Here is a 23,710-nt window from a genome sequence, read left to right as displayed (position 1 = left end):
TTCATCAATGCGTAAGAGAATATTTGCCAAAAAAATTCCCCCAAGTTTTGCAACTAACAGCAGCATTTTTCTCTATCAAAAAAGACACTTTCATTATACATGTTTTGGTTGAAAGTTTGAACTCCTTGATATGAAGAAAATGATTCACTACTTTAGTAAATATGTAAACTACTGTTGAGCCATTAGCTGCCCTGTGCACCAGTTGAAGCCTGTTATACTCTCCTTAGCTACCTGGGATTGTGAAAGGACCATCTACAAGCACAGCTTCACCCAGAGTAGTTCTGAGATGACAAGTTGCAGGACAAGACAGGCAGTTTTCATTGTCCCTCAAGCAAGTCTCTCATATCTGACAACTCATTGGAGCCACGTTGTGTCTGAGAGTGATTATGCCCAGCAATATACACATTCATTACTCCTGTTCTATAAAAATTCCACATTCTATCTCGAATTAGATACCAGCTGAATTTGCTTTTAAAGATTTTTCTTCTTCTCTTCCAGTTCTTGAGACATCACGAGGTGAACGACATTTTGAATGGCTTGTTAGAATAATGTATAGTTTAGCCTTTTTAACGATTAGGGTGTTCACATCATCCTCAATCTTTTTCCCTGTTTGATTTTGTGTAAACTGACTGATAAGATTGAGTGAGTGGGCATCAGCAGCAATCAGAAAAGGCCATAAAGTGGCAGGTGAAAGTAATAAATTCTCCACATAGCTCCTCAAAGGTATTCCTCAGACATAATTTTTGGCTACTGTTTCTCCCAGCTTTTTAAAGAATAACAACCTTCCCTACAGTTGCATCTTTAAGGTCAAAAGAAGTGTGAAATCCTTCAACTTTGCAAGGATTTTTTAAAAAACTAAAATGTACTGATCTTGCCTACCTTCTTACAGTGGGCTGATGAGGAATACATTTGTTAAAAAAATCTCTTAGGGGAGATCCTTTTTCTACCGGAACTGACCCAATAGTCTACCAGTGCAGTTAGAGAGGACCACAGGACCATGGAACTTTCTAGGTTTTCTTTGGCTTTCCAAATGCCAAGTCATGGAGAATTCCAGAACAGAGATGCCAGCCAATGAGATTTTCACTGGACTAAAGGAATGTTAACAACACAAGCATATAGACAGTCTAGCCATGTAGCACTTGCTGGCATAATTCCGACCTTTCCTGCTCTGCTACAGAACACATTTTATACAGTTAAGACTCCATGTGACTTCACAGGTCATTAGAGTTGACTAGATCTTACTGTGATTCTTATAATGGGCAGATATCATATGATGTCTTTCTGATATGTCTGGATAAATTTGTGGATGATGGTGGGATTATCAAGTATGGGCCTCTGTTACTCTTAGAGTCATCCCTGAGCTCCCAATTTCTCTCCTCTTCTACAATCAATCCATTTGTCTACCTTAGAAGTATATCCAGACTCCAACAACTTCTTACTACCTTCCTTTTCCAAGCCATCATCTCTGGTCTCAACTACTGAAATAGCCTCCAATAGGTCACTCTGCTTCCATCCTTGCTGCTTGTACAGTCGTTCCAGAATGATTCTTTCAAAACGTAAGCTATAGCATGTCCTACCAAAACCCATAAAAGCGTCTCTGAATTTTCAGACAAGATGGTTGTCATGCAGAGTGTCATGCGGTGTCTCAGCTCCCATTCCCCACACAAGAACACAAGATATGGTGAGGCCAAAAGGGAACACCCACGGAGCCATAGATAGGGGAGAGATACCACTATAGTCTATATTCACTATATTCTTATAGTGAATATTCAATATAGTCACTATATTCAATAGATTCACTATATTCTTGCTGGCGGTTGGGTTGGAGACACAGGAAGTAGGAGCCACTCGATCCGCAACCAGCTGTCCACTTCTCTGCCAACCAACCTCACTTGCTAGCTTCAACCCGCCGTACTAACTGCAATCGACTGTGCTAACTGCAATCCGCCATACACTTCTCTACCAACCAACCCACAACCCTTGCTAACTGCAATCCACACTTGCTAGCTTAGCCGCGGCAGTTATATTAGTGACTAATGGCTGACCGGTAACAGCTGATGGCCAACTAGTCACAACTTATGGCCATCTACTACCTGAACCAGCACCTTCCACGTGAGGCTGAGAGCCCAGAAACTGCTCTCTGGGACTCTGTCCCCACAATGGCAAAGTAGGTAAATGCTGTTCTTACTTCCTTTTGTGACCACATCTAAATGACAATTAAATTACACAACAACCATCATTGAGAATTTTCTTAAGTGTAGCTGAACAGAAGTACTACGACTAAGGACATAGAGAAGAAACCACCTGGAGACTGGTAGGAGGGGCAGAGATGTGAAAGGGGCTGGTCTGACACCCGCATGTGGCAGTTAAAATCAGGAGTGATATCTCAGCTGTGGAGGTCTCTCCTGAGGAGCAAAACTCCCCAGCCCAGGGCTCCAGTACAAGGAAGAGAAGTCCTCACAAATTCTGGCTGTGAACACCAATGAAACGGTGGCTAAGTGAGATGGAGGGCTGCTGGAGTCCCAGGCACTCCTCTTAAAAAGCCCGCACATAGACTTACTCACTGAAAGACACACTCACTCTGAGCTCCAGCCCTGGGGCAACAGCTTGAAAGGAACCAAGGACATATGGGAAGGAACCAAGTTGTCTGGCTTCACGTCTAGGGTTGGTGGGGATGAGGGGGGACGACAGCTCTCTTCCAGACAGAAATGCTGGCAGAAGTAAATTGTTCTTTTGTTGAGCCCTCCCCATTCCCAGTGTGCAGACACAGGTAGTGGCCAGATTGAGTCTCCATCATCCAAGCTGACACTGTTTGCCTTGCCTTGGTGATGCCCTGACACCCTGTCCCACTCAACTTGTGAGCCCACCCAAGTGCTTCCTGTAGCTTTTCCATACAAATGACCTGCCTTGGCTCATGCTTTGGACTTTCTTAAAACCTCTCAAAGGTTCACAAACCCCAAACAAGCAGTATCTAACCTCAGTGTGCCCCATACCTCTTGCAAAGCAGCCCCAAGCCTGGCACTAGTGCAGCTGGCCTCAGTTAGCATCTCCCAGGCACCTCCAAACCCAGTGCAGGTGGCGGCCATCTGCAGATTGCTTTGTGGCTTATTCCAGGTGACCTGGAGCAGGGAACAGGCTGCTATTGAACTCGGCCTGTGGTGGGGCCCATTTCAGGAGGCCCCAGGGCTGGCATACCTGGTGGCCATCTTGGGACCAAGCCAGAGCACCACCTGGCTGCTTCCACAGATGACACACCCAAAGGGAAGACTGGAAAACACCAACGCCCTGCTAAAGCAAGTCCTGCTCTCTATGGCCAGCCCCTCCACCATAGCCCTCCACTGTTGTCACAGCCAATTCTTACAACCAATCAGCCTGAAGGTCAATCTCTTCCATTGATATGCAAACAACAACCAAGGCTCAACTACAACAGGAGTTGTATGTGACCCATACAAGGGGAACACCTGGAGCACTCAGCTCAGGTGAGCAGGGAGACTGTGACCAGGGACCCCACAGCACACCTACTACATAAGGCCACTCAACTAAGAGACACCACAGCAGCTCTACCTAATACATAGAAACAAACACAGGGAAGCAGCCAAAAGAGGGGGACAAAGAAACATACCCCAAATGAAAGGACAGAACAAAGCTCCAGAAAAAGAACAAAACAAGATGGAGATGAGCAAACTACCAGATGCAGAGTTCCAAACACTGGTGATAAGGATGCTCAGTGATCTCAGGGAGAACTTCAACAAAGAGAAAGGAAACATAAAAATAGAGACAGGAAACATAAATAGAACCTATCAGAAATAAAGGATATAATAACTGAAATAAAGAATACATTAAAGGGAATCAACAGTAGTTTAGGCAAGGCAGAAGATCAAATCAGTGATTTACAAGATAAGGTAGCATAAAACACCCAATCAAAGCAGCAAAAAGAAAAAAGAATAAAAAAAATGAGGATAATTTAAGGGGCCTCTGAAACAACATCAAGCATACCAATATTTGCATCATAGGGGTACCAGAAGGAGAAGAGAGAGAGCAAGGAACTGAAAATCTATTTTAAGAAATAATGACAGAAAACTTCCCTAACCTGGTGAAGGAAATAGACATATAAGCCCAGAAAGTGCAGAGAGTCCCAAATGAGATGAACCCAAAGAGGCCCACACCAAGACACATCATAATTAAAATACCAAACGTTAAAGACAAAGAGAATCTTAGAAGCAACAAGATAAAAGCAGTTAGTTACTTACAAGGGAACTCACATAAGACTGTCAGCTGATTTCTCAACAGAAACTTTCCAGGACAGAAGCGATTGGCATGAAATATTCAAAGTGATGAAAAGCAAGGACCTACAACAAATATTAGTCTACCCAACAAAGCTATCATTTAGAATCAAAGGACAGAGAAAGAGCTTCCCAGACAAGAAAAATCTAAAGGAGTTCAGCACCACCAAACCAGTATTACGAGAAATATTAAAGGGACTTCTTTGAGAAGAAGAAGGGAAAAAAAATTAAAAATGTGAATAATAAAATGGCAATAACTATAAACAATTATTTTCAGTGTAAATGGATTAAATGCTCTAATAAAAAGACATAGCATAAGGGTGGCTGGTTAGCTCAGATGGTTAGAGCATGGTGCTAATAACACCAAGATTGCCGGTTCAATCCCTGCATGGGCTGGAAGGACTTAGCAAGTCCACTTCTGGGTGTTCTTCTGAAGAAACTCAAAACACCACTTCAAGGGACATGTGCATCCAGATGTTCATTGCAGCATTATTTACAATAGCCAAGAAATGGAGGCAACCTGGGTGTCCCTGAATGGATGAATAGATAAAGAAGAGGTGGTACATAGGCACAATGGAATATTACTTAGCCATAAAAAAGAATAAAATCTTGTCATTCACAACAACATAGATGGACCTAGAGGATATGCTGAGTGGAGTATGTCAGACAGAGAAAGACAAATATCATATGATTTCACTTAAATGTGGAATCTAAAGAACAAGATAAATGAACAAACAAAACAGAAACAGAATCATAGGTACGGAGAATATTTTGAGGGTTGCCAGATGGGAGGAGGATTGGAGGGATGGGTGAAAAGGGGGAAGGGATTCAGAAATACAAATTGGTAGTTTTACAAAACAGGCATGGGGATGTAAAGTATATTGTAAGGAATATAGTAAATAATACTGTAATAATTATGTATGGTGTCAGATGTGTACTAGATTTATGGGGGCAATCACCTTGTAAGTTATACAAGTGTCTAATCACTATGTTGTACACCTGTAACTAATATATTATTTTATGTCAACTATAATTGAAAAAATATTATTATTATTATTATTTTAAAGTTCTCTTCTCAGAATGCAAATGCAGAGTCCTGAACATAACCCAGAAGGATTTCCTTACAGTCTCCCCCTCCGCTCGCCTCTGTGGCCTGTCCACTGTTCCCTCTCTGTGCTCATCCACTCCCTCCACTTTAGCCTCACTAGCCACCTTGCTTGCCCCCAAACACTCCCACTGGGGGCCTTGGACTTATTAGTTCTTCATCCAGAGAGCTGTGTGACTCCTTCCCTTACTCCCCTAGGGTGCTGCTGAATGCCACCTTATCAGAAGCCTCTCTTGCCATCTCACTTTGGTCACTCACTGACTTTTGACCATATTTAATTTTTAATTTTTATTTTTTGGCATTTATCACTTCCTGACATCTTTGTTTGTTTATGTGTTGTCTGTCTCTCCCATAGGAATGTAAGCTCCGTGAGACAGAGATTATTTTTTATTTTTTTTTTTTTGGTTTTAATCAGCACTCTATTCCCAGAACAATGCCTGGAATATTGCTGAATGAGTGAACAAATGAATGAATGAATGAATCAGAGTCAATTTTTACTAGTAATGACACTGCCCATTGCAGTCTCAGAAGTCAGAGATGGTGCTTATCAGAAAAAAAAAAAGAAAAAAAATGTTTAAAACCAAGGAATCCTAACACCTGGTTAGATTGCTTGAATTATCTTTTTGAAAGAAAAGAGAAAATAACGCCTACCGGTTTTCTGTAAATCTGCAATCTGTAAATGAAAAACTCACTTTGTAATTGATATGTCCATTTGTTCCCATGGACTTCTTGTCAAGGCATACCATTTGCTTCTTAGATAAGGAAATAGGGGCATACAGAGAGAGTCTAATTCTCAGAGTCAAGTTTGAATAAACTCACATACATTCCCTGATATTTTATGGAAAATCTCATCTTTGGATTTACTAAGGACAGAAGGAGTCAGTTCTTTTAGACTTCAAAATAATTTCTGAAACCTGAGGTGAGTGTTTCTCAAGCAGGCCTAACATACACAAAGTGTATCAGGCTTGCCAAGTAAGAACGGTCTTTCTTTAACTAGCAGTGTAGCTGATTACTGAGCTCCAAAGTGCGTGAGGGTTACTGCATCTGGAGTACCAGGAGTTAATCCTGCGTCATCTCCCGGCCACAGGAAATGCCCGTGACCTCCCTCTCCTGGACTCAACCACAGGCCTGGCTCCCAGACCAGTGGTGCCACCTTCCCCTGAAGGGTTGGGCAACATGTTTTTTTCAAGTGTGTTTTTAAGTGATTTATTCCAGGCTTAAATCAGAGTAGGAATAAAAAAAGGATTGTATGATCCAGGACCACATTTCTGCCTCATTTTTGGTGGTGAATGATCCACAGAATGAACAACAAAAAAAAACAAAAATGAGATGGCTAGGTGCTGAGCTGGAACTGGAACAAGGGGTCTAGAAATTGAGAGACAAATGTATTTAAAGTTTCCTTGGCGAATTTTATTTCTTGCTGACAGCTGCTTTATGATTCTACAAACATCTCTTACCCACTAGGAGGCAGTTTGTATGATAATGCAGAGCTTGGGATAGAGGGAGCGGTCTGTTTCCAGGGCTCCGCAGCCTGAGTCACAGTGTGACCTTGAGCAGGTTAGGTAGCTTCTTGTGCCTCAGTTTCCTCATCTAGTAAATGGAGGTAAAATAGTGTCTATTTCATTGGGGTATTGTGCCTGGCGCATGGGAATGCTCAATGAAACTAACTGCAATAAACAAGAATCCTGAGTGAAATCAGAGTGGGGTTTACCGTTACATGAATGAAGCCTCAGTTTAGGCCCCTAACTTGCACAGGTGCCGTTCAGTGGCTGCGAGCTGCAGGCAGCTCCAGGAGGGGATGGGAAGCCAGATTAACATCAGGAAGCTTTTCTAGGTGACATTTCTAGTGAATTGCCTAGCGTGATACCAAGAAGAAAGGGCCTGGAATCTCTAAGCCTTCAGTAATTTGTAGTCATGGTTTGTTTTGTTTTCTCATTTTAAATAGACACTTTCATACTAATTTATGCCCAATTTCCATTCCTTTTCTTAAAGAGTCCCCCACCCCCAAATCATATCATCTTTAGGCCCCACAAAATCTGGATTCATCCCAGAATGATATAATCAAATCTTCACCATAATCCTGAGAACTGATTATCATCATTTCACAGCCTGGTAACTGAAGTGCTAAGAGGTTAATGCTGTCCCCAGGGACACACAGTGGGACCTGGCAGGGCTACAAGTTGAACCAAGGTCTCTCCACATACAAAACCTAAATTTTTCCCACTTCACCCAACTTCCTTCCATCATGGGCATCATGAAGACTTTCAAACATAAGCTCCAGATTTGAACAGATACCTGCATACCCATGTTTATAGCAGCACTATTCACAATAGCCGAAAGGTGGAAACAACCTAAATGTCCATCAATGGATGAATAAACAAAATGTGGTATATTTATACAATGGAATATTATTCAACCTTAAAAAGGAATGCAATTCTGATACTTGCTACAACATGGATGAACCTTGAAAACATTATGCTTAGCCAGACAAAAAAGGCTTTATTGTGTAATTCTATGTATATGAGTTACCTAGAATGGTCAAATTCATAGAGATAGAAAGCAGAATGAATGGTGGTTGCCAGGGGCCAGGGAAATGGGACGTTATTGTTTAATGGGTACAAAGTTCCATTTTGGGATTATAAAAAAATGTTCTGGAGATGGATAGTGGTAAAAACTGCACAACTGAGTGAATGTACTAAATGCCAATGAATTATAACTTAAAAATGGTTACAATGATAAATTTTACATTATGTATATTTTACCACATAATGATCATAAAAAAAAAGTAAACTCCAGACTAGAATGTGAGACTTAGGACACAAAAAACTTCTCTAGCACTTAGCACGTTGTGGGCATTATACACTAAGATTACAGGAAACTGTTATACATCCATCTCTAAAAGCATTTTTCTAAAGGCCTTGAATTGTGAAACAAAGGTATCGCTTCCAGATTCCATGCTTCCCAAATTACACACATCCGCAAGTCAGCCAGAGCCACTACAAATGGCCCGCTGTGCTGTTACGTCAGGGCCAGGCCCAAAGACAAAGCATCCATTTCCACTATCTTCTTTTAGCTACTCTCTCAAAAACGCTTTTACGGAAAGACAACTGGAGGTGGACTTGTCACCAGTACTTGAAATACTCGTAAAGCGGGTAATCACAGCAGGGCTATCCCAGAAGCTGGCAGTCATAACTCAGGTCCCTAGAGTTTGAATTGGCTCCCAGCCAAGTTGACTCAGTGTTTACTCTCCTAGGAGTGTTTTGAGGTGCCCTGGGGCTGCCTCTGCTGGGTCCTAGATTGTCATTTTTTTTTTTTTTTAATGTGGATGAGTGGCTCGGTCCAGGAAAGACGAAGCCAAACACAATGAGTCAGATGGGTTCACGTGACTTCCTGAAGTCAGAGCTCCCCTGAATACAGCCTGTTTCTAAATCGCAGAAACAAACGTCCAGTTGAAGGGCAGAGCACAGGAGATGCTGTTTCCCTAGCTGTGAGGTGTTCTGTTAGTCCACCTTCCCCCAGCTCAGACCTTTGGAAGAGGGTCAGATCCCCAAATGGATGATGGGATTTTATCCTATGGGCCTGAGCAGCCTGTCTGAAAATGTAGATGGTGTGACTTAGGATCTCTTAATTAAGGAATACAGAGACCACCTCAATCACCCTAAAGAGATGGGAATTTGTTATAAAAATGCACACTGCTCTAAAAGAAACAGGATGCTGGGGAAACCTAGGAAGAGCCAGGCCTCAGAGAAGTCTGATCTGGAAGGGCATTTGTGATCCACCGCAGCTCTCGGCCTGGGCCATCGTCCATCCCCTCAACAGCGTGAGTTTGTGAGTCAGACTCTAGTGTTCCTTAGCTCGTGTGGCTCAGCGGCCCTTCTCTGCTGCATTTACTGCTGATACTCTCAACCCGCCACCTCGTCTACGCATCATAGCTTTCCTTGGCCTGGGCTTCTGCCTCCTCGTAGCTGCCTATGCTCCCCAACACTGCTCACTCCTGAAGCATCATGTTTCCTCCAACCTCATGTCCTCTCTCTACCAGCCTCAACTCTCATTACCCTGATTTGTGTTTATATTTTCCAGTTCAAGTCATATATATATGAGAGAAACAGAGAGAGAGAGAGGCAATTAATTTGGTTGGCTTGGCTAAAAGGACGCCGTTTATTCAGGACATTTGATGAGTTGCTGGCCAGCTCATGGAACAGGGATATGATGGGTACTTTCCAGGAGAGGGCGCCAGGCACCACACCTTCAGGAAGCAAGAATGCTTCCTGATGCCTTACAGCCTGAGTGGTGAGAGGTGAAAACAGAGTGGACGGTATTTTCTTGTAGCATGGTGCTACTTTGTATTTTCTCTTAAATTCAGCCGCGTTTCTCCAGTATGCATTGTATGCCTTTTCTCAGCTTTCATCACAACCCAAGGCGGGGGATGGGGGGGGCACATTTCCCCTCTCTTAATTGCATTATATACCTTCTAAAACCATTTATTCATTTACTCATCTATTTACTCAATATTTATAGAGTACTTGTTTTGTAACAAGTACAATACTAGACAATGAAGACATAAAATTCATCCATTTACTTGATAAGTGTTAATTGAATACTTACAAATTAGCAAGCATTATGCTGCTTGCTGGGAATATAAAGATAACTAAGGCTCTCCCTGCCTGATACCTACTAAGAATTCAATAAATGCTTGTTGAATAAATAACTGTCTTGAAAGACCTCACAGCCTAGTGAAGGAGAGACGCAAGGATTTAGGCAATTAGAAGCAGAGTAAAAAGGACTATCTTGGGGAAAGTTCCACAGAAGAGAGACCTGGCGAGAACAAAATCATCTTCCTGTGGGAAGTACCAGTAATGTCTACACTGAGACCTGATGGTGAGTTGAGTTAGACAAGTGAGAAGGGTGAGAAGGAGGCAAGGGCCTCCAGGCAGCACAAAAGCCAGATACAAAGGCTTGGAAGTGAAAGAGGGGCTGCAACTGGGAACGGAGAGCACAAAAGCAGTGCAATTATGATTTTAGGGACTGGATGGAAGTCTGTACATGGGATAGTACAGGGTCCTTGATTTAAACACAGGTCACATTGAGTGACTGGCGTTCCCTAGGATTTTGTGGTTACTGAGTGCATCCAGTTAGCAGAAGAGCATGGAGATGGTCGGGCAGTGGTATATCCCACTCATATCCCTTTGGCAAGAACTAAGTCACTAGGGTTCTCTTAACTGCAAGACAGGTTGGGAGAAGTAGTCTACCTATGCTCCCAGGAAGAAGAGATTTTGACAGCAGCTAGAACCGCAGAGAAAAGTTTCTAGGGAGTGTGCAGATGGAGAGTTGTGCGGGCATTCCTGATCCCAGCTCATCCACAGTGCCTGGTGATAGCTTCCAGGGAGGTCTGTGGGCAGAGAGATGACTCAGGATCTGAGGAAAGCTCTGGAATCCAGGGCAACACTGGTTAGCCCAAGGCATTTCAGGCAGTCTTGTGGGATGCAAAGTCTTATCTTCCAAAATGAGATTTTAAAATGTTCAGTCTATAGAAAAAGGGGAATTTCAAGAAGGAAATTGTTGAGAACTGTGAAGTGCTTGAAATTTTACTTGTAAGCTAACAAGTTAGATCATCACAAATTCATAGATGCTGACAGAGAAATGAGATGCCAGGATCAGAGGTAAAGGACTTTATAATTCACAAAGATAGCAGTGGCCAAAGAACCAGCATTTTCTTCCATCAGTGTCCCAAGGCCAATTCCCACAGGGGCACCCAAATGGGAAGAGGTGACATCTGCACATGTGATGGTCTGTGTTACAAGAGAGAAACCCTGCGCTTAGGGAAGCTGAATCTTTTATAACGGACAGTAAACACGCCTGCTCCTGGTTCTGGAGGGTAACACCCCATCTTCCCAATATGTAAGAAAATCTGCTCCTTAATCTGGAGGAAGATGTGATCTCTATTTTCAAAGGCTGTTCACTTTACAAACATCCTTGAAAAGATAATCTGGAACAAAGGCAGTCAGTGCGATATTTGGAGAATTGTCTTTCAAAAAAGGTAGGTTCCTTTTTAGCAAGAAGGAGTATTCTTTAAATAGAAGCTTTGTTTATTTGATCCTTCTCCTCCTGACTTGTAGATACTGGCTGGCCCCAAGGCTCAGTGTTCAGAGCTCTCCCCTTTCTTGAGGATCTCATTCAGCCTAATATTTTTAAATTTTATCAGTTTCATATCTTTAAATTCATGCTGATGATCCCAAATTTACATCTGATACTTTAACATCACCCTATTTGTAGACTCAGGTAGCAAACTGCCTATGTGACATCTTCATTTGGTTATCTTCTAGGTGTTTCAAAAGTAACATGTTCTTGAGTCCCATCCTCCATACGAAACCTGATCCTACCCCAGCGTAATCTCTCTCAGGAAACAGTGTCATACATTCAGATGCTCAAGCCAGGGAACTCGCTTTCTTCCATATCTACATCAAAGCACATCCTGTTTTTAAATTATATCCTGTCCAACTACCGTGTTTCCCCGAAAATAAGACCTAGCAGGACCATCAGCTCTAATGTGTATTTTGGAACAAAAATTAATATAAGACCTCGTCTTATTTTAATATAAGACCGGGTATAATATAATATAATGTAATATAATATAATATAATATAATATAATATAATATAATATAATATAATATAATATAATGTACGGGGCTTATATTACTTTTTGCTCCAAAGACGCATTAGAGCTGATGGTCCCGCTAGGTCTTATTTTCGGGGAAACATGGTACCTTGCCTCTGTCCTAGACAATAACCATAAATTCCTAATTGGTCTCCCACCTTCCAATCTTGCCCCATACATTCTGACTGCTGAGGAAGCTAGACTGATTCTTTTAAAATACAAATTAAGTAATATCATTCTCCTGCTCTCAACTTCCCAGTGACATTCCAATACGTTTAAAATAAAATTCAAGATCAAGAATACATATGATCTGACCTCTGCCTCTCGATCTGACCTCACTTGCTACCACCCGCGCCCTCCCGTCTTGCCCTCCACTGTCCTTGAAAATGCCCAGCATTAGGGTGTTTCAGGGCCTTTGCACTTTGTTGCCCAAGTCATTTAGGGTTTTGTCTGATGTCAGTTGAGCAGAGAAATCCTTGCTGACTATCCTCACTAAAATAACACACCCTATCTATCCCTCTTTCCTTTTACCTAGCTTTATAATTTTTCATACCTCTTATCGCTGCCTGAATTTAAGAATCTGTCTCCTCACTACTGCTCCCCAACCTAGAATATGTCTCCCCACTACTGCTCCCCAACCTAGAATATATGCTTCACCTGTCAAGTACTAGGGTTTGTTCACTGACATATTCTCTGGTTCTAGAGCAATATTTGGCACAAAGTAGATGCTCAATAAATATTTGCTGAATGACTGGTTTAACAAATGAACAAATGAATGAAAGCTAATACTGGATACAAAAGTGGAGGCAAAATCAGGGATAAAGATAATTTGTGCCTCAATCTTTCTCTTCAAACTAAGTCAACTGATTTCATGTACTGTATTTTTCTCCCAAAAGGCACACTTCTGATTCTTTAATATTCCTGGTTTCTTTCTACAGGATTCTTACCATGTTCTTCCAGGTTCTTATGTATGATGGAATTCAAAATTGAACATAGCCTTCTGAGAAGACCCTGAACAGGCTATAATTAATTTTCCTTTCTTCACAGGTTTCAAATGCTTGCTTAGAAATGCACTTTTAAACAATCATCTCCCAGGATTTAAGCCCAGCCAAAGAAGCCTATCTAAGGTCAGCTAGGTTGGAGAGGAACAAAGCGAATATTTGATTCTTACCTCTTTGTAGTCTCTGCAAATCCCAAAACATCCTCCTGAATACATTAGGAAAAAATACATAATCAATCTCATGAATTTCGCCGTTGACTGTATAGATTTTAAGTTTATCACTCTTTTGTTCAACAAATAAATGCCTCCTATGTGCCAAGTGGTGAGCTGGAAGCTGGGACAGTACATGAAAAAGGGCACTTGGCCCCTGTCAGGAGGGATTCAGAACCTTGGGCACAACTGTTTCTGTTCCCTTTGTTGTTGTTTTGCGACTAATTCCGGTCAAATTTGATTTTAATACATTATATTTATTCCCAATATTGCTTTTTAAATAAGAATTCTAGGGAAACTATCTTTCATCCAATTTGAAAAACAAGGAAGCAGAATGTTTTGCCTGCCTTCTAAATTGACTTTAAAATAATAATTTTTATTTTTCAGGCTTCATTTCAATTTTCTGAAAAAGATTTAACAATGGAATACAAAAATCTCAGGTATTTTATTTTAGCTCATTTTTTAAATCCCCTTACGTGTAAGTTATATATTTGTGTTTTATTTATCATCTTTATTGTTTTTATTAAATTGATTTTAGAAGCAACTTGAAATCATATTTCAATTGCTCTTTTGACATTTCATTGACCAATATTTTACTAAAGGTATGAACTTTCTCTAGGATGCAGAGAGACTAATAGAATTTACACAAAAATTTCTACTGAATGAATTCCCCCACCTTCTTGGTGATTGTACACCTGCCTTCCTTATAAGGAGAACAAGGAAGTAAATCTTGTTGAAGTTGCTTTTAAGCACACCTTTTCTTCTTTACTTGTCCAGGTAGCCTCTGTTTTCATTTCAGTCTTAATGAAAACTTTTTCATTTACATCTCAAGTTTCTTTTCAAAGCAGTGTAAGTAGTATTTAAAATTTTACCCTTTGAGAAAGAGACTTTTAACGATGTTCAGCTTTGGTCTTGTAATGCTGAAGGTAATTCATTTTTTTTTAATCTGTCTGCACAGCGAGAACTGAAACGAATGGGGATTGAACTGCTTTGCCTGTTCTTTCTATTTCTAGGAAAGAATGATCACGTACAAGGTAAGACCTAAGCTCTCAGAAATATTGCTTGCGTGGTATGCTTGACAAACCTGTCATTTGGTTCAGAAACTAGATCTGAAGTCATTTTTTATTTGATCTGTTTGATTGCTTTTTTGCCATTGAGCGAACACTTGAACAAATCGCAAGCAGACGCAGGGCTGTACCCACAGCAAATGCTCTAGGCTTAAGGTAAGTAAATACAAAGATTGTATTGGCATTTTAATGCAGCATTACTGCACAATAGAACTTCTTAATACCTTTGTGGGAACCATTTTGGTAACTTTCCTAGCTATTTTATTGTACAAGAAGGACTTCCACTTAAGAGTAATAACCTTGAGAGAGAAAAGGGATTGATTTATTTAAAAAATGCAATACATAGAAAAGAAGACTTTTAAATGGGTGCCAATAATTTTTTAAAATTAAAGTGGACGATAATGAATGAGGATAATAAATATGATGATCCCATATTTGTGAACATTAAGATACTTTTGTATCTAATATTTTAAGAAAAAAAAAAGATCCTTTCTGGGCAATAAGGCACACGTATTTTCAATGTGATAGATGTAAAATACGAACTTTTCTATGAATTGCTAACATTTGAGGACTGATCTCTGAAGACTAAAACAAACTTTGATGTTGCTTTGCTCAAGTACTTTAAGAGCCATAAGTCTCGAAAATGGAGTGACTGAGAGTTTGCTGATTCCGTGTGTCTTGCTGGGTTTAAACACAGGTGGCTGTGCCATGGGAGGTGCAGAAACCTGTGAAGACTGCTTACTCATTGGACCTCAGTGTGCCTGGTGTTCTCAGGAGGTAAAACAAATGACCTCAACATGTTTGTAAAAACCGCAGTTACACTTCTGTTAAAGCCCTCAGTAGTGGCTCTGAAGGTGTCCTGCTTTCTATGGGGTTATAGGAGTGAAACAAATCTAGAAAGGAAAAGGTACCTGATTATTTAACCTGATTCCTCCTGTTATTTTAAAGCCATTTCTAACTGCTTACATGTCAAATGCCGAGGTTTGGGTCATCAGAGATCATGGAGATGATATTTTTCTAAAGCTAAACATATATTTGACTTCAGTATCATCGGTGTATTCCATCTGGGAGCCAGGATGCATTCTGAATCACTACTAGGTGCTAAGGGAAGTGTTGTAGGTTTAGGGTAAACTTGACTGTTCAAACATTATCCAGTTCTTTTAAAAATTACATTTACATGTGCTTGCTGACTCTACGATAACAATGACAAAGCCCGCAGCTGACATTCTTTATCTGATCAAAATGAAAACTATGTGAAAGTGGTGTAAGAAGACTGGGGCATGTAGACTCCTGTGACAATATAGAGCCATCTGTAAATGATTCTTAGTAAGAAAGAGCTGCCTTAGCTCTTTCTGGATTTAAAACAGTTCTCTACTGAATCTCACTAAGAGAATCTAAACACCAATCAAAACATTACCAATGCCAGTTTCAGTAAAGGCTGATATCATGCTCAAAAGGAACAACCTGGACACCTGACTCTGGACCAGGCTAGTGCTGTTAAAACCCACCCGCCAAGTTGAATGTGTGTCTGTGGCCTCTCTGACCACAGAACACAAACGCAGCTCCCTCCCACTCCTGCCTGGACTGATGAGGCACAAACTAACGTGCGACGGAATTATGCTTTTCTTAAGCTCATGTATCAAAAGTTGGTTTCAGAATATACGAAGAGGGGGGAAAAAAAACCTATGTTTTTACATTGACTCGCTGAAAAAAGGCAGTGTTAGTTTCATGCTAGAGGCATACAACAACAAATCAGTCTAACATAATGCTTACTTCTGGACTTTTTATTTAAGTGCATTTTTTTTATAACTCATTTAAGAGAGTTTCTTAAGTTACTCCTGATAACTTTACTTGTGGATGATACTCGGTAGCCAGTTATTGTCAAATTTTAAGGCCAGATTATTCTAAAAGTTCACTCTAATGGTATTAGTTATATAAGTTGAGGCATTTGCAGCAAAAAGTGAATTAGACTTCTGCTTAGCGCAGGCAGAAAATAAGTTCTATGGTTAACCCCAGCTCTGATCTTTTGGCAAAGACAGTGATTAAAGGTGGTTGCAGTGACACTGGGTTGAGAAGGATTCTGAGGCCTTCTCCAGCCTGTTTGCCTCTGACATATCATGGGAAGTTATGGAGTTTGCTACATCTGGCCTGGGGCCTCAAATATGAATAGGCCTGACTGATATATAACAAATTATATTCTCAAACATCAATTCCAGAAGAACTGTATCTTTCCTAGTTGCTGAAAACAGCAAGAGTGACTTAGAATTCTAAGAAATGAGGAAAATGACGTGAACATTGGTTTGCCTTTCTCCAAGCATGAGAGACTTTGACTTTGCTTAGAGCCTCATAAGCTCTAGAGCAGCCTTAGCTATCAGGTAAGACAGGTATTTATATCACCACTTCATCTTTCTCTTCCGGGTATTGCAGGGTTGGAATGGCCACATCTCAGCCTGGAAACATTCATCTCACTGCTTCCTGCTATCCAGGTGGATCCAAAGGGGACTGGGAAACTCCTGAGTCTCACATAGAAAAGCCATCCTCTACACCATGTTCTCTTTCACTTTCTTTCCCCACCTCCAAAGCTTGGAGAAAGTTCTAAAAGACTTGAACTGAACACTTTAAGATGCCCAGTTTAAAGTCCCCAAGAGGTTAACTTTAGTGAAGGAATGCTATTAACATAAGGATGACACATCCATGAATTAACCCAGGACAGAGAGCTAGATAAGGAGATGGCACAATTCTTGCCCTTTGGGAATTCATAGAAAAGGCTCTTTGTCACCGGATTTGGTAATAGATACACTGATAGCTTGGACAGTCCTAGGATTCCCCAAAGCTACAGGTCATCTGTGACAAAATCACAGGCTGATATCGACTCTATAACTTACCTGTTTCAAGGATTTGGTCATGGCACAGAGATGCTTTAAAGAAATAAGCATTAAAAAAAAAAAACTTGTTAGGTAAATTCGATTGAATATAATAAAAAGAAGAATGCAATTTTACTCAGAATTTTAATGACAGAATTCCGATTATTCTCCTCCAACTTAACTTGAGACATATGATCAATGTCAGGCACATGCAATGGGATTTACTGAGTATGGCAAAATGCCTCACCAGCAAAGCAAGCAAAATAAAACTTTAGCTTATAAAGAAATGCAGATTTGTCTTCTTTTTCTCTTTTAGAATTTTACCCATCCATCTGGAGTTGGTGAAAGATGTGATACCCCAGCAAATCTTTTAGCTAAAGGATGTCAACTAACCTTCATCGAAAACCCTGTCTCCCAAGTAGAAATACTTACAAATAAGCCTCTCAGTGTAGGCAGACAGAAAAATAGTTCCAGCATTGTTCAGATTGCACCTCAAAGCTTGATTCTTAAATTGAGACCAGGTACGTTATGATTTACATGAGCATTGCTCATGTAAATAAGTCTAATGTCACACAGTAATACCGCTATTCCACTAATACACCTTGTAGAATATTACATATCATTGATTATTATCACTCTGATTTCCCATTCTTAAGGAAATAGAGAATTGCTAAGCTAACACTTTTTTTTATTCACATTGGTCACTTGCACTCCAAATAAAAAAAGCCTTATCTAGTAGTAACCATTTGAATCGCTCAAATGTTGTTAGGGTTTACCTCACATTTCTTCAAGAGTTGTAATGTAGCTTTAAATTCCTTTTTATTTTGCTCTCCTTTTCTAAAACCACATACAAAAAAATTCAGCTTATCTTCCATCTAAATGGATGCTAATTCTCCCAAGGAGATATAAAATATCCTAACTCTTACCTCCTTCAGTAGCTCTAAACCCACTGCTGAAGGATTTTTAATGGGCTCATTCATTTATAAACTTTACCACACAGTTTATGAAATCCTAAGTATCTTCAGTAATTTCTTATTGAAATGAAATAGCCAGCTGACCCAGAGACTGGCTAGTCACAAATAAGTCTCAATGCTTTTTTATGGATTTGTTTCTCTTTGCGGTGGGGGCTTTACAGGCAGTGAACAGACTCTTCAAGTACAAGTCCGTCAGACCGAGGATTACCCGGTAGATTTGTATTACCTCATGGACCTCTCGGCCTCCATGGACGATGACCTCAACACAATCAAAGAGCTGGGCTCCCTGCTTTCCAAGGAGATGTCTAAATTAACCAGCAACTTTAGACTGGGCTTCGGCTCTTTTGTGGAAAAACCCGTCTCCCCTTTTGTGAAAACAACACCAGAAGAAATCGCCAACCCTTGTAGGTAAGTAAATGATTCTCTGGCATCTTTGAACACCGATTTTCTGTAGAGATAGCTCTGCTCTGAGTTACACTTGGCAGGAGCTTGCTAACTCCTTGGCATTTCCCTCCTGTCTGGTTGGATCTCAGCAGCTTGCTCAGTTGCCTGAGTTTTTCGGAACCAAGGGGAAGTCATCTTAATGCACGGTTCTAGTTGTGGGTCCTTGCAGCGTCTGTCTCCCTGTGTAGGAGAGGATGTGGCAAATATGGCTTTGTATTCTGCAGACAAGGCGACTGAGCCTTTCACTATAGGTCCCACGGACTTGTGCCCACCCCCAGCGCCTTTGAGACCTTCTATCAATGACCACCACTTTCTGTGGCCATCGGACAGTAGCACACACTTTCTCAGAGTATCTTTTTCCATACAATGACTTCTACCAAAATAAAACTTTTTTGCAGCTTCCTGGGGCATACTTTGGGAAATGTGTGGTTCTCTTGTCTGAAGAAGGCCGTTCTTCTTGTCTGTAGCAGCCTTCGGTGCTACCAAATTCAGTAAGAAATTAGACAGGAACTGCATTCTAATATACAATAAACAGCTGTAAACCCATATATTATCCAGCTGATGGCCAAGGATGAGTGGTTTTGTGATGTCTTACCTGTCTAGCCAGTGACATGTTCAAAATAAAATTTAATATCTTTATATTGCAATAGAGCTACCATTTGGTCTGTGCCAGCCCCTATGCTGAAGGTTTTACATACATGACCTCATTCAGTCTTCATAATAACAGCAAGTCAAAGCAGATTCCATGATCCCTGTACTCAGAGGAAGTAATAGAGGCTTTGAGAAGCTAGTAATTGCCCAAGGCCACATGACTCATCAGTGACTGTACCAAGATCTGCGTTGCTCCAAAATCAAGCCCTTTCCTGCTTTGATTCTAATATATATGAAATGACTTTCCAACTCCCCCCATTGAGTTTTAATACTTGTATACACCCCAGGCACCAGTCTCTATAAAAGGCAAATAGATTTTGTTTTAATTAAAATTTATTGGGGTGAACATGGTCAACAAAACTACATAGGTTTCAAGTATACAATTCTATAATATATCATCTATTATTATTGCATTGTGTGTTCACCACCCAGAGTCAGTTCTCCTTCCATCACCATGTATTTGATCCCCCTCCCCCCTTCCCTTCTGGTAACCACTAAACTGTTGTCTGTGTCTATGAGTTTTTTTTATTTGTTTGAAAAGACATATAGGTTTTGTAATATCATTTAAAGATATTTCAGGGTGGTTCCCAACTAGAATCTGACATAGCCAAAAATAATTTGATCATGAAAGGAATTCATCACTGATTATAACTATTAGGAGTTGAGCTTCATTGCAAGTATCAGAGATAGTGTCTGTCCTGCATTGCCTTTGTTTGAAGTATAATTGACATGTACTAGAACGCACACATCAGAAATGTTCAGTGTGAGGCGTTTTGACAATCGAATATAGGTACGAATGTAATCACCACTTAAAACATGATGTAGCACATTTTGGTCACCTCAGAAAGTTTCCTTATGTCCCATTACACTCAGTTCTACTTCTCCAGAGGCAACACTTCCTGGTTTCTGTAATGTAGCTTGGTTTTGCCTATTTGGGGATTTTACATACATGGAATAATATCGCATTTACCTTCTGCATCTGCCTTCTTTTGTTCAAAATATTTTTGAGATTCATCCATGATTTTGTGTTTATCAGCAGTTTGTTCCTTTTTAAGTAATAGTCCATTGTATAGATTTACTACACTTAGTTTATTCATTCTTCCATTGGTGGACACTTGGGATATGTCCCATTTTGGGGCTATTATCAAAAGTGCTCTTATGATCACTTGCATATAAGTCTTTGTGTGGATGCATGTTTTTACTTCCCTTGGATAGATACCTAGAATTAGAATTGATGAATTGCATGATAAGTATAATTTTAATTTTTTAAGAAACTACCAAATTATTTTCCAAAGTGAGTGTACCATTTTGGATTTCCATCAGCAATGTGTGAGGGTTATAGTTATTCCAAATCCTTGCTAACACTTGGCATTGTCAGTCTTTTTAATTTTAGCCATTCTAATAGGGATGTATCTCATTGTAGCTTTAATTTGCATTTCCTTAGTGACAATGTTGAGAATTTTTTCATGTATTTATTTGCCATTCCAATATCTTAGTTTGCAAAGTATCTTCAAATATTTTGCCTACTTTTAAAAATTAGTTTGTTTGTTTTCTTAACATTATAGTTTATGTATTCATTACGTATTCTAGGTAAAAGTTCTTTGGTAAATATATATTTTGTAAATATTTTCACCCAGTCTGTGGATGTATTTTTATTTTTCTAGCAATGTCCTTGGTTAAGCCAAATTTTTTAGTTTTGATGAAGTCCAATTTATCCACTTTTTATTTTATGGTTAGTGTATTTGTTGTCCTAAGAAATCTTTGCCTACCCTAATGTCACAAAGATTCCTTCTATGTTTTCTTCTAGAAGCTCTCATGGTTGAAGTTCTTGCAGTTAGTTTTTGTATTTGGAATGAGGGAAAAGTCTAGGTTCATTTTTGCTTCCATGCAAATATCCAATTGTTCCAACTATTTGTTAAACAAGATTTTCCTTTGAATTATCATGATGCCTTTGATAAGAAGCAATAGACTGAATATGTGTAATTCTGGGCACTCTATTCTGTTCCACTGACTCATTGAATATGCCCATGTAGCCACTAATGTCTTATAGTGTTGATTACTGTAGCTTTGTAAAAAGTCTTGACATTGGGAGTGTATGTCCTCCAACTCTGTTGTTTATTTGCTTTTGCTTTTGCTTTATTAGATCCTTTGCATTTCCATAGAAATTTTAGAGTCAGCTTGTCAATTTCTTCATAAAAGATCCTGATATTTTTTATTACAATGGCATTGAAACCAGATGTCAATTTAGGGAGAATGGCTATCTTTAAAATAGTGAATATTCCAGTCATTGCCCATGACATATATTCCATTCATTTACGTCTTGTCTCATTTCTCTCAGCAATGTTTCATCATTTTCGGGGTAGAGATCCTACATATCCTTTGTTTGATTTATTCCCATGGACTTTTTAATGCTATTGTTAATGGTATTTTTAAATGTTTTATTTTCTAATTGTTTATTGATAACATGTAGAAACGCAATTGATTTTGCATATTCACTTTGTATCCTACAACCCAGATAAATTTTCTCATTGGTTCTAGACTGATTTTTGTAGATTTCTTAGCATTTTTTATGTATATGATCATGTCATCTGTGAATAATAACTTCTGTGAATGACCATGGGAAACAATGGATATGGAATATTACCAGAGAAAACAATCAAAATTTATGAACTTGGATGGCTCAGCTAAGCTGGAAGCCTAGCATCCTGAACTAAAAATAACATCTGTCCTTAATCAGGCTTCTAGAAATAAAAGCAGTCTGGCTTTTTATAGCTTTGACTGCATTTCATCCATGCATTCATTTATTCACTCATCCATCTAACAAAAACTTACCGGGCTTCAACTATGGACCAAGCATTGTGCTAGGCATAAAGATCTCTGAAAGGAAAAATCTGGGCTCAGCTTTCAAGGAGCTGAACTTCTTTGGGGAGCAGGGACATAGTTTAGCATGGTGGTTAAGAGCGTGAGTTTTGGAGTCAGCCTGGATTAAGTCCTGATTCATCCACTCTGTCACAATGTCACCTGAGGTGAATCATGTCACTTCTCAAAACTTCATTTTAGAATAACAGTGCTGATCACACAGAATGGTTGTAAGAATTGGGTGAGATAATGAAAGGAAGAATTTGGTAGTAGGCTTGACCTTGAAACTCTAAGTAAATTGTAGCTACCATCAACAATAGAGTGAGGTGAGGGGGAGGCGTGAGCACTCACTGCACAGGATACAGTGAATGGGGAACCAAAGGAGGATTACGTATTTCATCTTTTCAAAGGTCAATATTTTTCTATTTTCCAAAGGTGTTTCGTTTATTCTTATTTGCAAAATTACCATTAGTTAAACTTATAAAGTTCTCTCTTTTTTTGTTGCGACATTGTATTTTTTCCTGTCCCATTACATCCTTAATTCTCCCAGTTTCTTTGTCCAAATACCACGCTCCCCCCACAACACACACATATAGACACCAAGAACTCAAATACTAAACATAAAAGTCAATCCTTTGATCAATCCAAACCTTATAATTATGGAATAAAAATGTTATTTAGTAGGAAGGCAATAGAGGTAAGAGGAAAGAGAGTGGAGTTTTTCAGATCTGGGTTTAAATTATAACCTTGGACAAAAACTTACTCCCTTTGAACTTGGTCTCTACACCTATAAATGGGGACAATCGTAAGAATTGAACGAGCTCAGAACATAACAAATATTCAAAACAAGTATTAATTTTCTTCCTCTTATGAACATTTAGTATCTCTAGTTATTGTAAGGTAGGGGTCCACAAACTTTTAGATCTCAGGTTCTCTTACACTCTTAAAAAATTAAGACCCCAAAGGACTTTATGTGGGTTATATCTAGCAATATTCAATATATTAGAAACTAAAACTGAGAAATTTAAAAAATAATTATTGATTTAATAATTACAATAAGAAATGCACTGTGTATTACTATAATATATCTTTATGAAAAAATAACTATATTTTCCAAAACAAAATTAAAATTAGCAAGAAGAGTGGCACTGTTTTACTTTTTTTTTTACTGTTTTACATTTTTACAAATCTTTTAACATCTGGTTTAATGGACTCTCATACCCGCCTCTGCATTTAATTTGTTGCAATATTTTGTTTTGGTTGATTCCATGAAAAAAGTCAAACTTCACATATGTAGTTGGAAAAGGGAGAAGTATTTAATAGCTTTTTCTAATGCCTGTGGACATTCTTCTTTGATATTACATTCAAACAAAACAAAAAGCAACAGTTTCAATGTGGAATCTGAAACAATATCAATGAACTTTTCATATTGTTACATTAAAAGTCATTGCTCTGTTTTATACTTCGAATGGCTTTTACCAATGTGCAAATTGCTTTTACCAATGTGCGTGATTTTGTAATACCATGCTTTGGACATTGGGAAAATGTTGCTTCACTGAGTTATGCAGATCTTTCAAATGTCATAATACAAAATTT

General features: G+C 39.4%; 1 protein-coding gene across 2 annotated transcripts in view; it reads left to right on the top strand.

The window, feature by feature from the left end:
• The window catches only part of ITGB6 (integrin subunit beta 6), a 128,559-nt gene that overhangs the window by 44,632 nt on the left and 60,217 nt on the right, over nucleotides 1-23,710 (top strand). Inside the window, exons 2-6 of one of the 2 annotated variants that reach the window (XM_081051693.1) lie at nucleotides 13,643-13,695; nucleotides 14,214-14,289; nucleotides 15,020-15,099; nucleotides 17,503-17,707; nucleotides 18,322-18,568. In XM_081051693.1, the coding sequence (XP_080907819.1) occupies nucleotides 14,229-14,289; nucleotides 15,020-15,099; nucleotides 17,503-17,707; nucleotides 18,322-18,568 (593 nt within the window). In that variant the 5' untranslated portion in view covers nucleotides 13,643-13,695; nucleotides 14,214-14,228. Of the gene's footprint in view, nucleotides 1-13,642; nucleotides 13,696-13,874; nucleotides 14,105-14,213; nucleotides 14,290-15,019; nucleotides 15,100-17,502; nucleotides 17,708-18,321; nucleotides 18,569-23,710 lie in introns of those variants that run through there. The other variant, XM_081051692.1, reaches the window with a different exon arrangement.

The sequence above is a fragment of the Rhinolophus hipposideros genome, assembly GCF_964194185.1.
Source record: "Rhinolophus hipposideros genome assembly, chromosome: 6".
In the NCBI taxonomy this organism is placed as follows: domain Eukaryota; kingdom Metazoa; phylum Chordata; class Mammalia; order Chiroptera; family Rhinolophidae; genus Rhinolophus; species Rhinolophus hipposideros.
Note: the sequence above shows the minus strand (reverse complement) of the source record. Positions and strands in the feature narration are given on the sequence as shown.